General features: G+C 34.6%; 2 protein-coding genes across 2 annotated transcripts; one reads left to right on the top strand and one right to left on the bottom strand.

Annotated features, from left to right (window-relative positions):
• The first annotated feature begins 990 nt into the window (after nucleotides 1-990).
• Nucleotides 991-10,699, top strand: LOC135087896 (FAD-dependent oxidoreductase domain-containing protein 1). The gene is made up of 6 exons (XM_063982740.1): nucleotides 991-1,658; nucleotides 4,385-4,688; nucleotides 5,117-5,453; nucleotides 6,248-6,482; nucleotides 8,348-8,462; nucleotides 10,487-10,699. The coding sequence occupies exons 1-6, from the start codon at nucleotides 1,377-1,379 to the stop codon at nucleotides 10,624-10,626; spliced, it is 1,413 nt and encodes a 470-aa protein (XP_063838810.1). The 5' UTR covers nucleotides 991-1,376; the 3' UTR covers nucleotides 10,627-10,699.
• On the bottom strand, nucleotides 10,661-12,543 carry LOC135087897 (calcium load-activated calcium channel). Its single transcript, XM_063982741.1, has 5 exons — nucleotides 12,300-12,543; nucleotides 12,015-12,092; nucleotides 11,689-11,863; nucleotides 11,251-11,391; nucleotides 10,661-10,810 (listed from the first exon to the last, which is right to left on the bottom strand). Exons 1-5 carry the CDS (start codon nucleotides 12,358-12,360, stop codon nucleotides 10,714-10,716), a joined length of 552 nt encoding a protein of 183 aa, XP_063838811.1. The 5' UTR covers nucleotides 12,361-12,543; the 3' UTR covers nucleotides 10,661-10,713.
• Nucleotides 12,544-13,915: the final 1,372 nt, after the last annotated feature.

Here is a 13,915-nt window from a genome sequence, read left to right as displayed (position 1 = left end):
TATTCAGTATCATCGACAATACACTATTAATCAACTATTAATCATGCTACAGGGAAAAGAATGTTTGTATTGTAATGTAAGGTTTATATTAAATACGTAGCAGCAGCTCTCTAAAACAAAATATGACTGTTATAAGAGCATTAATCACAAAATTTTAATGAACAAGATCCAATAAGTTTGAAAGAAAGAAAGAAAGAAAAAATGTTTATTCAGTATCATCGACAATACACTATTAATCAACTATTAATCATTAGTTTAATGATATTTCGAAAAAATCATGATATTGGGTGACTATGGTATGGTGATATTTACCACGTTTGGTTATATTAACAAATAAATCATGTTGCTATTTAACGATGCAGCTATAAGAGCAGAGGAAAAATAACTTATCGACCAACTGCGTATTTTTCAAGAATTACTATACTAAATTTACTAAAAATTCGAAAAAAGACCATCACCACACCACATTCCACAATAGACCACAACAATATTTGACACTTATGACAACCAATGACAACAGACAGAATTTTTACGAAGCTTTACGGCTCTGGGTACGAGCCCTTATAGCACAGTTTTTTTTTGTTGAGCAATCCCCAAAGATAATATATTATTCAATGGAGAAGTTCATTAAATTTCATGCCACTGAGTGTGTGATGGAAGACGGAGGCAAACCGATGCAAACGGAGATGACGAAAAAGTTTCTGTCTGACGCTGTCAGATGTGTCCATAGCACAGTGTCCATAGTTCCATACATCTCATTTCTATAGACTTGTGCCCCGATTGCGCTAATGACGTCAGCTGTTTTGACCAATCCGTATCGCAGAATCGAAGAAATCGAAGAAGCGCGTCTGTATTGGAGACGTTAAAAATTAGCGTAAAATCGGGGCACTGATCCGGAAAAAGAGCTGTTATTACATCATTGAAAAAATTTCAGGACAAAAAAAAAACAAAATGTCACTCCAGAAATTTACGTGCTCTGTGCCAGAAATGTCAACCAAACTGTCACTGTCACAATTTGGCCGAGTTTTTCTGTGAGTTTGTTCTGGTTTTACGCTAAAAAATAATAAATGGAGAAAATAATATTTAGTGACTCAAACTGAAAAAAGTCCCTCGAACTGCATTCAATTGATGATTATATTTATCTTTACTTATAATATCTATAACTAAAATTAAATTCATCATCAAATCTCATCTCGGTGAAAACGAGAACTACACATTTTAATTGTTTTTAGCCTACAAAGTCACAAATTTAGGTGAGAACTACCTAATACCAAACAATACTCATACTCCACTAATACCCATTTGGCAATTTGGATGGAAAACTGTTATCTACAACAAGAGGGGTATAACAAAAAAACGTGTCAAAGCTTTTGAAAATGTTTTTAACTCGACAGTTTACAAAAACTTTTAAAAGTATTAAACCAGAAATACGTTTCCGTTGCTTTGCAAACGAGGACAGAAATCCATTTGTAAAAAGTTGGGATGTCCTCAAAAGCGATGTTTCAGTTTTTTTGGGAAGAAGTAAACCTAGCATGTACCCAAAACATGTAGATGTTGTTATAATAGGTGGTGGATTTATTGGATCCTCTATAGCTTATTGGCTTAAAACTAAAACAAGAGAAGGGCTTTCAGTACTAGTACTTGAAAAAGATGTAACTGTGAGTATACACACATTTTAAGAACTAAGATTTATAGAAATAAAACCTAAAATTAATTAAAAAGATACCAAAATTTTATTTATAAGCTACAAACAATTTATTAATACAGTAGAATCCCGATTATCCGGATCAATTAAAACCAGGGGTGTTTCGGATAATCGAAAATCCGGATAATCGATTTCAAAGTAAAATCAAACAATAATGAACTTTTTACGATAGAAAGAGTTTTCAATACATCATTTAGAGTCTAACCCCCTTACTAATAAACCATTGGATGAATCCATTTCATTTAACAATGAACTAAGACGAAGTCCATACCGTGTTACGGAGGCGGCGCCTTCCGTTTTTATGGGTCCAGACCCAAATCGGTAATTAGAAACTGTGAAGAATGAGTCCGGATAATCGGATATCCGGATAATCGAAGTCCGGATAATCGAGATTCTACTGTACACAATAATTTTATTATCATAGTTATTTTATTAGACAGTACAAATCTGCATAACTAGCATTGGATAATATTGTGTATCTATCTGTACTACAATTCATTTTACAAGAAATCCTATAATAGCTAGAGTTGCCGCGAATAGTGGTTATAGCGAATAGTCGAATACCGATTAATCGCCATTCACTTTGGCGAATAGTCGAATAACTCGACATTACTATTCGACATAAAAACATTAAAATTATTTCTAATTTCTTCTAAGGTTGTGATAAAAGAAAACAATAAAGTTAAAGAAATCTGTTTCATGTTATATACAGGGTGACTGGAACTGAACCCGCCATAGCTAATACGCGTATAGAGGAGGTCATTTGCTAATTATTGAACCTTACTTTCTATGACTAAAGTTTTATAGTTTAGGAGATATGACAATTTTTATACTTTTTTCAGATTTTCCCGAAATTTGACCTAAAAACTGCTTAATTTTTTTTTCTCGCATGATTTTAACCGATTTTTTTATTTGATACTAATATCGAATAAACCTTTAGTCAAATAAAATAAATTTCAGATCTAGATAAAGATTCAATAACTAGTTACGAGCCCCCAAAGTTCAACAAAAGTACAAACCACGATAAAAAATTCTAATTCGATTTCGATTTAAGAAAAAACTAATGGTGATAATGGATTGCCAATGATCTTAAAAATATCTCTACCTTCTCTTCTTTCCAATGATATATCACACGTAGTAATTAGATATTGAAATTTATTAAAAATTCAAAGTTTATGGAAGAAAATGGAGTAATTTACGAAAATTATCCATACAGTTTCCTCAAACAACTCATATTTTCTGCTTTACTCCTTTTCATAAATTTTCGTGTTTTTTTGAAAAATGAATTTAAAAACAATTATCACATTATAAAGAAAAAAAATTCAAAATCAACTTTGTATGGATAATTTTTGTATTATTACTCCATTTTCTTCCATAAACTTTGAATTTTTGATAAATTTCAATATCTTATTACAACGTGTGATATATCATTGGAAAGAAGAGAAACTGGAGATATTTTTAAGATTATTGGCAATCCATTATCACCATTAATTTTTGTTTAAATCGAATTCGAAGTAGAATTTTTTATCGTGGTTTGTACTTTTTTTAGACTTTGGCGGCTCGTAACTAGCTATTCAATCATTATCTGGATCAGAAATTTATTTTATTTGAATAAAGACATATTCGATATAAATATCAAATAAAAAAACTGTTGAAATCACGCGAGAAAAAAAATTGAAGCAGTTTTTAGGTCAAATTTCGGAAAAATCTGAAAAAGGTATAAAAATTGACATATCTCCTAAACTATAAAACTTTAGCCATAGAAAGCATGGTTCAATAATTAGCAAATGACCTCCTCTATACGCCTATTAGCTATGGCGGGTTCAGTTCCAGTCACCCTGTATACCTACATAATATGTAGTAAATTTTGGTCATGTTTTAAAGAATCATCTATTGAGCAACCTACTGAAGAGCACCCCAAGAATGCCACTGCTGAAGAAATCGCCCACTACATCGCATTAGCAAAGGCTAACAGAAAAATAAACCCATATGAATGGTGGACTTTGAGTACCAATAAGAATAGATTTCCTATATTAAGTAAGCTTGCTAAACGATACTTAATCACACCAGCAAGCTCTGTTTATTCAGAAAGAATATTTTCCGAGGCAGGTTTAATTTACGAGGAAAAAAAAACCAAACCGACTTGCTGCCGAACGTGCAGAAAAAAATTTTTTTTTGCACCACAATCTGCCTCTGTTGGATTTTAAATTTAATTAAAAAGCCTAACTTTTCATGAATATGATAGGCACAGGTACGTACATATTACAAATAATAATTGATATTGTGTATTGTTTTATTAGGGAAAATAATAAAAATATTATTATTTTTAACTCATTAGTTTTTTTGTTCACGAAAAGTTTATTTTAGACGACTATTCGCCGAATGCCGAATAATACTAGCTACTATTCGGTATTCGACGAATATCTAAAAAATGTCGAGTAATGCCGAATACCGAATAATAGCGATTATTCGCGGCAACTGTAATAATAGCTAAATTTATCAGATATCAGATACACAGTATTAATTATCTATTGCTAGCTAGGTGGCACAATCCCCCATGATATTAAATTGACAAATTATGTGTTAATTTTATAATATTCTTATGGTATATATAAAATCATTCGCCTTTGGAATATACATTTATATTTTAATAACATAATCAATTTTGTTACTTTTCAGTTTCAAAATGTTCAGAAGAATGTATCTTTAGGACAGCTTACACAACATTTCACTTTACCAGAAAATATAAATTTATCACAATACGGGGCTGAATTTTTAAGGAATATTAAAGAGAATTTAGGCCATGATGTTGATATTGAATTCTACCCATGCAATAGTTTAGTTCTGGCCAGTGAAAAATATGCAGAGAAGTTGGAGAGCAATGTCACGGTACAAAAAGAATGTGGATTAAAAAATGACCTACTTTCTATTGAAGATATTAAGAAAAGGTTTCCATGGATTAACACTCATGACGTTAAGTTGGGTAAGCATTTGTCAGTGATATCCAGAACACACCAACTTTGATATTCATAAATGATTCCATTTATGTAGCATTCTATGTTGATCGATTGGTAGCGGCCTGCGTCCAGCGCTTCCCTGCTACCTTTACGATGTCGTCGGTCCACCTTGTAGGTGGACGTCGGCCGTCAGTTCTGCGTACTATGTGCCCTGTCCATTGCCACTTCAATCGATCAAGATGGAAAGCATTGGGGGAGGCCTATGTTCAGCAGTGGACGTCCTATGGCTGAAATGATGATGATGATGTAGCATTCTTGTGGTGGAGTTTTGGGCTGACGCTGTGTAGGTTTGTTGTCGACACAACAAGAAGAATTAAGGTTCATAATCATTGATATTATCAAATGGCATCATGTTATACATTGTGCTAATTATGAACTATGTCACAATTTCCAGGTTGTATTGGGACTGAATCTGAAGGATTTTTTAATGCCTGGAATTTCTTAAAAGGACTTGTGAAAAAATCTCAAGATCTTGGTGCATTATATCTGAATGCTGAAGTCACAGGTTTTGAATTAGAAAAACAAAGAGATGTTTTAATGGAAGGTATTACTCCTGGGTCATTCAGGAGGATAAGCTGTGTCAAGTACAAAACAGCAGATAATGAGGAGCATTCGGTAAAATTTGCTGCATGCATATTGGCAGCAGGAGACGAGTCAGGTCATATTGCTCAATTGGCAGACATTGGTGTTGGAGAAGGATTGCTTTCAGTACCTTTACCTATAGAAAAAAGGTAATTGGTAAAGTATATTAATGAGTATTTGAATTATATCTAATATTGCACTTACAGCTTGTTCCTGCTAGTCGGTTGTCGGATCCGTATATTAATCGGAGGTTCCAGTGGCAGAGCATACATATCGGAAACATTTGTTGTTTGGGGCCGATAACCCTCTCCCCGCCGCCCCAAATGCAGTCTCTAAATCTTGTGTTTTGGTACTTTAAGCTGATATTTGAGCCAATAGATGGTTGAATGTAGTTATTGACATTCTAAAATAATCGAAAAGCTTAATTTTGTCCCTTCTCAATTCTGTTATTAAGTTCCGAAATGTTCCTAAACTAAATCTTTCCCTCAGGATTGGGTGCACCCAATATTTTTTATCCTTGGCTGTATTTCGTCTTCTTCTCAAATAATAATACATCACAACTAGAGCTTCGTCGACGTCCATCGTGTACAGTCGCCTCCCGTAGAGTGAAAATGGCACCAACCAGCTTAAGTCGGGCCGATAACCGATTTAAGTATGAACAGAGGCACCGACAACCTATTAAAATCCGGACCCGACACCCGATGAGTGAGAACGAGCTCTTATTCGTTGTCTTATTTTTATGAATTGAATTGATAAATCAGACGTCGAGAAAAAAATAGAATATAATTTATTTAGCACACAATATTTGATGAATACATAAATTAACAAAAAAAAGAAACCATACAACACAATTAAATTAAAATGGCCATGTGTCCTGTGCCAAAAAAGCCCTTTTCAGTATTAGTCAGGAAGATTGCTATATTGAAATATTTGACATTTGCAGGGAATTAAGTGTATTTTCGCTAGCAGAAAAAGCAAAAACTACTGGTCTTAATACACCTATGGTAATGGATACCAGTGGATTATGGATAAGGCGAAATGGACTTGAAGATAACTTGTTATGTGGACATGTTCCATTACTAAAAGATGAAGCTAAAACCCTGTCAGAACAAGAATTCTATGCAAATATTGTTAAGCCTTCACTGATAAACCGCATAACAGAATGTGATAAAATTGATGTAAGTAGATTCCTGATAATCCCACTTTGTAGTAGCCAGCCTAGCTTGCTGAAGTGGAATCCTCCCTCAGATCATAGAAAGAGAATAGATATGAAGTCGCGCGTAACTACAACGAGAACCAGTGTCCCCACATTTCCCCCACCACAGCTCCCACACACACATTCAACTGTGTAAAAACAAAGCGACTGAGAGTCTACGACAACATGTGCAACCGGCTTAAAAGTGCTGTGATTGGCCAGAAGGCGTGCCTTATGGCCAATCAATGGCCGCGTGACGTGACGCACACTTTGAAAAAAGCAATTAGAGAGAAGAAAGATAAAATGGAGTCGATAAGATATCGATACTTTAAATCCTGGGGGCAAGGCTCGAAATTGGTTTAAAAAATGCTTGTATGAAAACCTTTTTATTATTATACGTTATTATTATGTTCTTTAACGATTTTTGCATAAAGGAGTCAGTTCCATTTTGTATGGACGAAAAACTCAGAATCAATTATTGGGACTAAATGAAGTTACCTTATATTAATTTACCCCAACCAAAGCTCAATGTCGATGTCGATGGAGTATAGAAGTTATAGACTGACAAAGTTTGTATGAAAAGTCATGGGTTAAGTAGGTACTTGCGATTTTTACCAGTATTTACAATATTGGTAATATATTATTATTTACTTTAATAATAATAACAGGATCACTGTAATTATTATTAACTACTATCGCGCATTAACTTTTTAATTATGGCGAAATTCGTACCGCCTATGTTTATCAAAAATAATGCCTATATTAGGCTTTCAACTAGCTCTTATAGTAATTACATAGTTGACAGTTACTAATCCCTTCTACTATTGTTATTGTTTTTGTAAAAACTTAAAAATCGCAAGCAACTCATGATTTTTTCATTCAAAATTAGAAAATAGAAAATAATAATTTACTTCTATTTATCGATAATAGGAAACCGTATTAGAACACGAGCCCTGCACTATGTTACGACCGGCACATGCGGCCGTACTGTGTATTTTCACGCGTCAGTGGATATCGGAAGAAATAAAATACATTGCGCAGTAGTTACGCATGACATAAAGTAGTTGCTAACTAAATCGTCAATGTACAACGTGTTTGAATTTTTATCACCACTAATTTCGATATCGCAGTAAATGTCACGGCACTGAATTCGTTCGTAAAATGTTTAGTTTTTTTTATTTATAAGCAAAATACCAATGGATTTGCAATACTTACATGTGGTAAATGACTTCATTGTTCCTGTAGTTCTTCGTTTTACTTATGTTATTGCACGTTACGACGCATTATCCAATAATATCGGAGAACATTTCCTCAGTACGACTGAATCGCGACTAACCTGGCGTCGCGGGCGATGTTCGTTTCTGGGCATATCGCGGAGACACGCGCCACGCCCCCGTTTCACATCTATTCCCTTCTATGATCTGAGAATCCTCCAGTCACTCTTCTTACTTTGCATTCAGAAATTACATTAGACATTTTTATAATAGGTACTACTGAAGTCTTCTTAAGCTTTAAGCATAAAATGTGTAGCTGTTCCCAAGAAGAAAAGTGATCAACACCACAAAGGCCAAAGAGCCAAACACTAGATTGGTTCCAGGATTAGTGTCTCCAGTTCATTTGTTCGTTCAAAGCCAAATAATGTCGACTGCTGGACTTTCCAAGGATTTCCACAACGATCCGTCCTGCACTGCCCACATCTAGGTACTTCCAGAATGTCGCTCTACCCAGTTTCTCCAATATGAAGAATTAATGATAACCAAACAGCTGGTTATTAATTGATATTTTGAAATAAGTGTACCTACCTATTTAATGCTTACATTTTATATTCTCTTAATTTTTATATTCCAGATGTGCAAAATATCTACTGAAAAGCAAGACTATAATACATTTGATGAATCTGGAATTTTAGGTCCACATGCATATCATAATAATTTATATTTAGCTGCTGGATTTGGCAGACAAGGTATGCTAATTAAAGTACATCACCAAAACTATACTATTTTTGTTTACAAAAATCATCAAAAATCATCATGTAGAGGTTGCCATCGAATATAATAGAAAATTAACATGTATTCGAATATTACAAAAACAAACAGAAAAGATAGGACGAAGACAACTTAAGTGTTTGCAAATGCAGTCGGGAGGCATCAAATACATATCACTAACTAAAGGAACTAGTCATTGATGCTTCCGGCTGTATTTGTGAACCATAAGTTGTCTTGTTTCTATCTTTTCTGTTTATTTTTACGCAGTTGGGTTTTTGTTTTTCAATCATATTTTTAATATTCGCAACTTTGATACAAATAGTATAGAGGCGATAGAGCGATACCAAGGTTCCAAATTACTTGAGAGAAAACTCTATTGAGCAAAGTCAGCTAACGATGCTGAAGACGACGGACGGTAACGTCAACAAAAGCCGAGGTTCTGGGTGAGATCGAAAAGATTTATGGACAGCTATATACCTACCTCCAAACCTGTTAATAGCTCAGCAACAGATGCAAGAGCTAGGAGCTAACGCGACACTATACCAAAGACATCCCGGATATCAGCCTATACGAGATTAGGAAGGCTCTTAAACAGCTAAAGAACAACAAGGCACCGGGTGATGACGAAATAACATCGGAGCATCTGAACGCGGGTGGAACACCGAAACTAGCTCAGAGATTCTTTAATTCCGTCTTATTCTAGAGAACAACGCCAGAGGCATGGGATAGAAGCGTGGTGATGCTCTTCTTGGATTATGAGAAGGCCTTTGTTCGATTGAGACTTAAGCAGTGCTGCAGTCTCTCCAGCGGTACCGTATTGACTATCGGTATATCGTGCTGAACTGCCCGTACAGAAACGCTACCATGTCGGTCCGAGTATAGGAGCAGCGAGGCGTGAGGTAGGGAGATGTTATATCTCCGAAACTGTTTACCGCTGCATTGGAAGACGCATTCAAGCTCCTTGAATGAAAAGGATTCGGCATAAATATCAATGGCGAATACATCACTCACCTTCGGTTTGCTGACGATATTGTGGTCATGGCAGAATCGCTTGAAGACCTCGGCATAATGCTCCAAGACCTTAATCGAGCCTCCCTACAGGTAGGCCTTCGGATGAACATGGACAAAACGAAGCTTATGTCCAACGTCCATGTTTCGGTTGGAACTCAATTCTCGAGACTGTTGACAAGTATGTCTGCCTCGGACAAAGGAATCAGCTACGTAGCTCAAATTTCGAGAAAAAGGTAAATTGTCGAATCCAACTCGGCTGGGTAGCGTTCGGGAAACTATACAACAACTTTTCGTCCAAAATACCTCAGTGCCTAAAGACGAAATTCTTCAATCAGTGATAATATACGGCTCGGAAACGTGACCTCTCACAATAGGCCCTATAAATAAGTCCAAAGTTGCACAGCATGCTATGGGGAGCGCTATGCTCGGTCTTTCTATACGAGATCGAATCAGAAATTAGGAGATCCGTAAACGAACTAATGTCGCTGACATAGCCCAACAGATTAGCAAGCTGAAGTAGCAATGGACAGGGCACACAGTACGGCCGATGGGGCAGCAAGCAAGGTTCTGGAGTGGAGGCCACGTACCAGAAAGCGCAGCGTGGAACGTCCACCCACAAGGTGAACCGACGACCTCATAAAGGTAAAGGGAAGGCGCTGGATACAGGCCCCTGCCAACCGGTCGTTGTGGAAGTCATTGGGGGAGGCCTATGTTCAGCAGTGGATGTCCTATGGCTGAAATGATGATGATGATGAGAATTTTATAACTGTTTTAAAAACTATATTGTTAAATAGTTAAAATATAGTTCCTGAAGCATAAAAAAAAATTAAGTGCTTTTTATTTTTTGAAATTATTCGAATATCACTGAAAAAAATATTCGAATATTCGAAATATAAAAATATGTATCGAATTTTTATCATCATAATTTTAATCTCAATCCCTTTGCCAAAATGATTGAGGATTACCAAACTCATGATGTTCTTTCTTTCAGGTTGTTTTCAGGCACCAGGTATAGGCAGAGCGATAGCAGAATTGATTATTGATAGCCATTATACAACTATTGACCTGACAAGATTTGGTTTTGACAGACTACTTTTAAATAAACCAATAATGGAATTTAATGTTTATTGATTCTAAAATGAGTTGTTTGTAAATTAATAAGAAGTTTTGTAGTTTTAATAAATTAATTTATTGTTTACAAGAAGTTTAATTTTAATTCTACTTGAACTGAGCTGGCGGGGCAGCGAATAATGCGCCTCCTTGCTTGGATGCCGCACGAGAAGGAGCAAAACCCAACAGCTTCTGAATATTTTGCCTGAAATTTAAAAGAAGTGGTTAGTAGTCACAAAGGACATTTTGATTTAGATGGTAGTCAGGATGGTTGCATGTTTGTTATTCTATGACACAAAACCTACAGGACTGGGTTTGATGAAAGTAAGTACAATGTTATATTTCTTTCTTTCTTTCTTTTCAGCCAAATGACGTCCACTGCTGGACAAATGTTAATAAGAAGAATAAGAATAAGAATACATTTATTTGCTTAAAACACGGTATATACAGATGTTACACAGAAAAATGTTCAGTCATGTTTTGCTTACACGAAGCATGCAAATATTAATTTTGGGCCAAAAAACCCAGTCATGTTAAAGGTACATACATTAGTGCTAAATATTGTTACATAGTTATATAGGTATACATAATTATTATCAGAATAACAAGCTATAAAATATACTAAAATAAAATTAATGATCCTACCTGATACTCATTGTACATAATATGTACAAGAAGATAAATGAACAATCAGTGTAATCATCTCCTGGCAAGTTCCTGTGACTTAAACCTTGTATCCATGACATTGGGTAAAACGGTAACTTTGCAACGACTCTGCCATCAAATCTGTAAAAATGTATGTATTATTATGAAATAATTTCTTCAAATTATTATCTAATATCTTTAAATTTACAGAACATGATAATAATAAATTGGCTATATATTTTTGGGTACCTATGTTCTAAGCAGATATTTATTCCATTTATCACTATCAGTAGGAATAGGTTTACCAGTAGGCCTAAGATGAACGCCATGATAACTTTTATCAATGTCAAAATGTATGGGTAAAATCAACAAAATGGCGTATTGGGATTATAACCAGAACGCTTTGTACCAATATAAAATTAACCAGTAAATACTTACATGCTGTTAAACATACTAAGAAGTGCAGTAAAAGCAAATCCTATTGCAAACATCGATTTCATTTTCACTAGTGAGAGATCTCTATTGTTATTTTTAAGCCTCTCTTCTTCACGCTCAATTTTCTTTTTGTGTTGCTTATCTAAGGAATCTCCATGAGCTTCTTTACGTTTTTCCACTGAAATAAATATTTTTGGTAATGCAAAAAATAGACTAGCTATCAACCTGCTTTCTCTAGTCTAAATGCTTATGTTTACGTAAAACTTAAGAACAATGATAGAACAGCTAAACTGGCAGAGCAATTGTATTAAGACTAGAAATTAACTTACATTTTTTACTCTGGCGTTCCACTTCTACTTTAAGCTTTTGATATTTTTCTGTTCTGTAAACTAATATCCAGGTCAAACCTGTAAGAAAATTACAAAGGTATTTATTAGCACGAAAAAAAGAAAGAAAAATGTTCTTCTTCTTCTTCTCCACTATGGCTATAATGTTTATTTGGTCCAAAGCGACGACGACGAGAGTAATCATGAATTAAAGCGTTTCAGCCCCATGACTAATATTTACAATAGTAGGAATAGTATGATCTGTATTAAGAGCAGAGCTGCACTAACCTTCACCCAAAAAAGCGGTGCAAATAGAAATAAATACTATGAGTAAAGAATCACTCCACATTGTTTAGTATTTAATCGAATGTCCGCTTCTAAAGTAACGATAATAATGTACAGTGATATTGATTATTTTTATTTCTGAGTTGAGAGGTCTTCATCAACGATTTATCTAAAAACAGAATTGAACAGAATCAAGAAGACAGCAAGCAAGTTTGAGGCATAGAGAAATCCACCAAACGACGAACTGACAGAAAGTGATGTCCTTCCTTGTCCACCAAGTCCATAAGAAATATCGATAGTAGGTACCAAAGAGCATAAAAGAGGTAGGTACTCTCTCGGTCGAATGTCGCAAACAATAGGCTAGTTTCCTAAAAAAAGTGTCAATCAAACAAATAATTACAAAGTTATAAAGTTAGTGCGTTGAAATTCCGCGCGAGACGTCACAAAGTGCTGCACTGACGTCACGAGCCTTTTATTTAAAACTTTGGCACGCTTTATCTCTTTACATTTTCATTAGTTTTAAAAAGTGAAAAATATTGTGTTGAGTAGTTTTTGATAAGCTAACTGACGGACTAATCAAAACTCTTGCTTTTTTACCGAAACATCCCTATTGTCGCGCGGCACTCCACTTTGGATCAGAAATGGGTTTTTTGAACATAGCGTTTTTTTATTCACAATTTCTATTTTTTTAAAAACCTATTGATAGATTGTTATTCCGATGACTAAACGTCATTAAACGTTTTTCTCTTAAACTCATAGTTTGGCTGAAAAAAATATTGGTAATAGAAAGTAGTTGATTTCGACTAAGTGTCAACAGATCTTTCTTTCAAACTACTTGAGCCTTGTTCTATGGCTTAATTTACAATAATCCTACTTCTCAAGCGCGAGCTCAAAGTTGCCCGTCCAAAAGTTATGAGATGAAAAAAAGTGACTTTTAGGGATTATTTTTAAGGATTCAACTAAAATATGAATATTCTACACGTTAATAATGTAATTCACCTTAAATTACTTTTAAAAATAAATTTTGATAAAATCATCCTGACTAATAAAATCGGCGACATTTTTTTTCACAATTTATATATTTTTTAAATACTGAATACTATAATGAAGTATGCGCTTTGTGAAAAAATAAGTGTCACAAAGCGCCTCGCATCTCATAAAAATATTCAAAACTTATATAATATTCTATATTAAGTAGGCTCTCAAGAAATCTTTTTTACCTGTCCCAAATCATACATAACTTCTTGGATGAATGTCAGAAAATTACATATAATTTTGTATTTAGTTAGTACTAACTAATGTACGTATACTATGTTTTTTTCTTAAAGTACATAGCTGATTTTCGAATAAATAATAATAGATCCATATCTGTGATAGTAACTGTTACTATCACAGATATGGATTAGAGGTTACTATCGATAGTTCGGTTTCGGTATGTGGGTAGCACTACTACTGTAACTGACAACACTGACAACTCAACATACTTGACAGAAGAAATGAGACACAGATTATACAAGAATACCCAAGAGTGTATAAATTATATACCTAATCAATACGTTATCTACTTTTAATGCAAGTTGCATTAAAAGTAGGTAGGTACTTAGCTCTCGTTGTTAATT

This window comes from Ostrinia nubilalis, chromosome 3 (genome assembly GCF_963855985.1).
Source record: "Ostrinia nubilalis chromosome 3, ilOstNubi1.1, whole genome shotgun sequence".
Taxonomy (NCBI): domain Eukaryota; kingdom Metazoa; phylum Arthropoda; class Insecta; order Lepidoptera; family Crambidae; genus Ostrinia; species Ostrinia nubilalis.
This window is presented reverse-complemented; position numbering and strand designations above follow the sequence as displayed.

What these genes read in the sequence shown, in the direction of transcription:
- LOC135087897 (XM_063982741.1), bottom strand. Translation starts at nt 12,360, where the DNA reads ATGTGGAGTGATTCTTTACTCATAGTATTTATTTCTATTTGCACCGCT. An exon ending in CACCGCTTTTTTGGGTGAAG is followed by an intron (nt 12,093 to 12,299) that starts GTTAGTGCAGCT and finishes ATTTTCTTACAG; the next exon opens with GTTTGACCTGGATATTAGTT. An exon ending in TTATGTACAATGAGTATCAG is followed by an intron (nt 10,811 to 11,250) that starts GTAGGATCATTA and finishes TTTAAATTTCAG; the next exon opens with GCAAAATATTCAGAAGCTGT.
- LOC135087896 (XM_063982740.1), top strand. Translation starts at nt 1,377, where the DNA reads ATGTTTTTAACTCGACAGTTTACAAAAACTTTTAAAAGTATTAAACCA. An exon ending in CACTCATGACGTTAAGTTGG is followed by an intron (nt 4,689 to 5,116) that starts GTAAGCATTTGT and finishes CACAATTTCCAG; the next exon opens with GTTGTATTGGGACTGAATCT. An exon ending in TGCTGGATTTGGCAGACAAG is followed by an intron (nt 8,463 to 10,486) that starts GTATGCTAATTA and finishes TCTTTCTTTCAG; the next exon opens with GTTGTTTTCAGGCACCAGGT.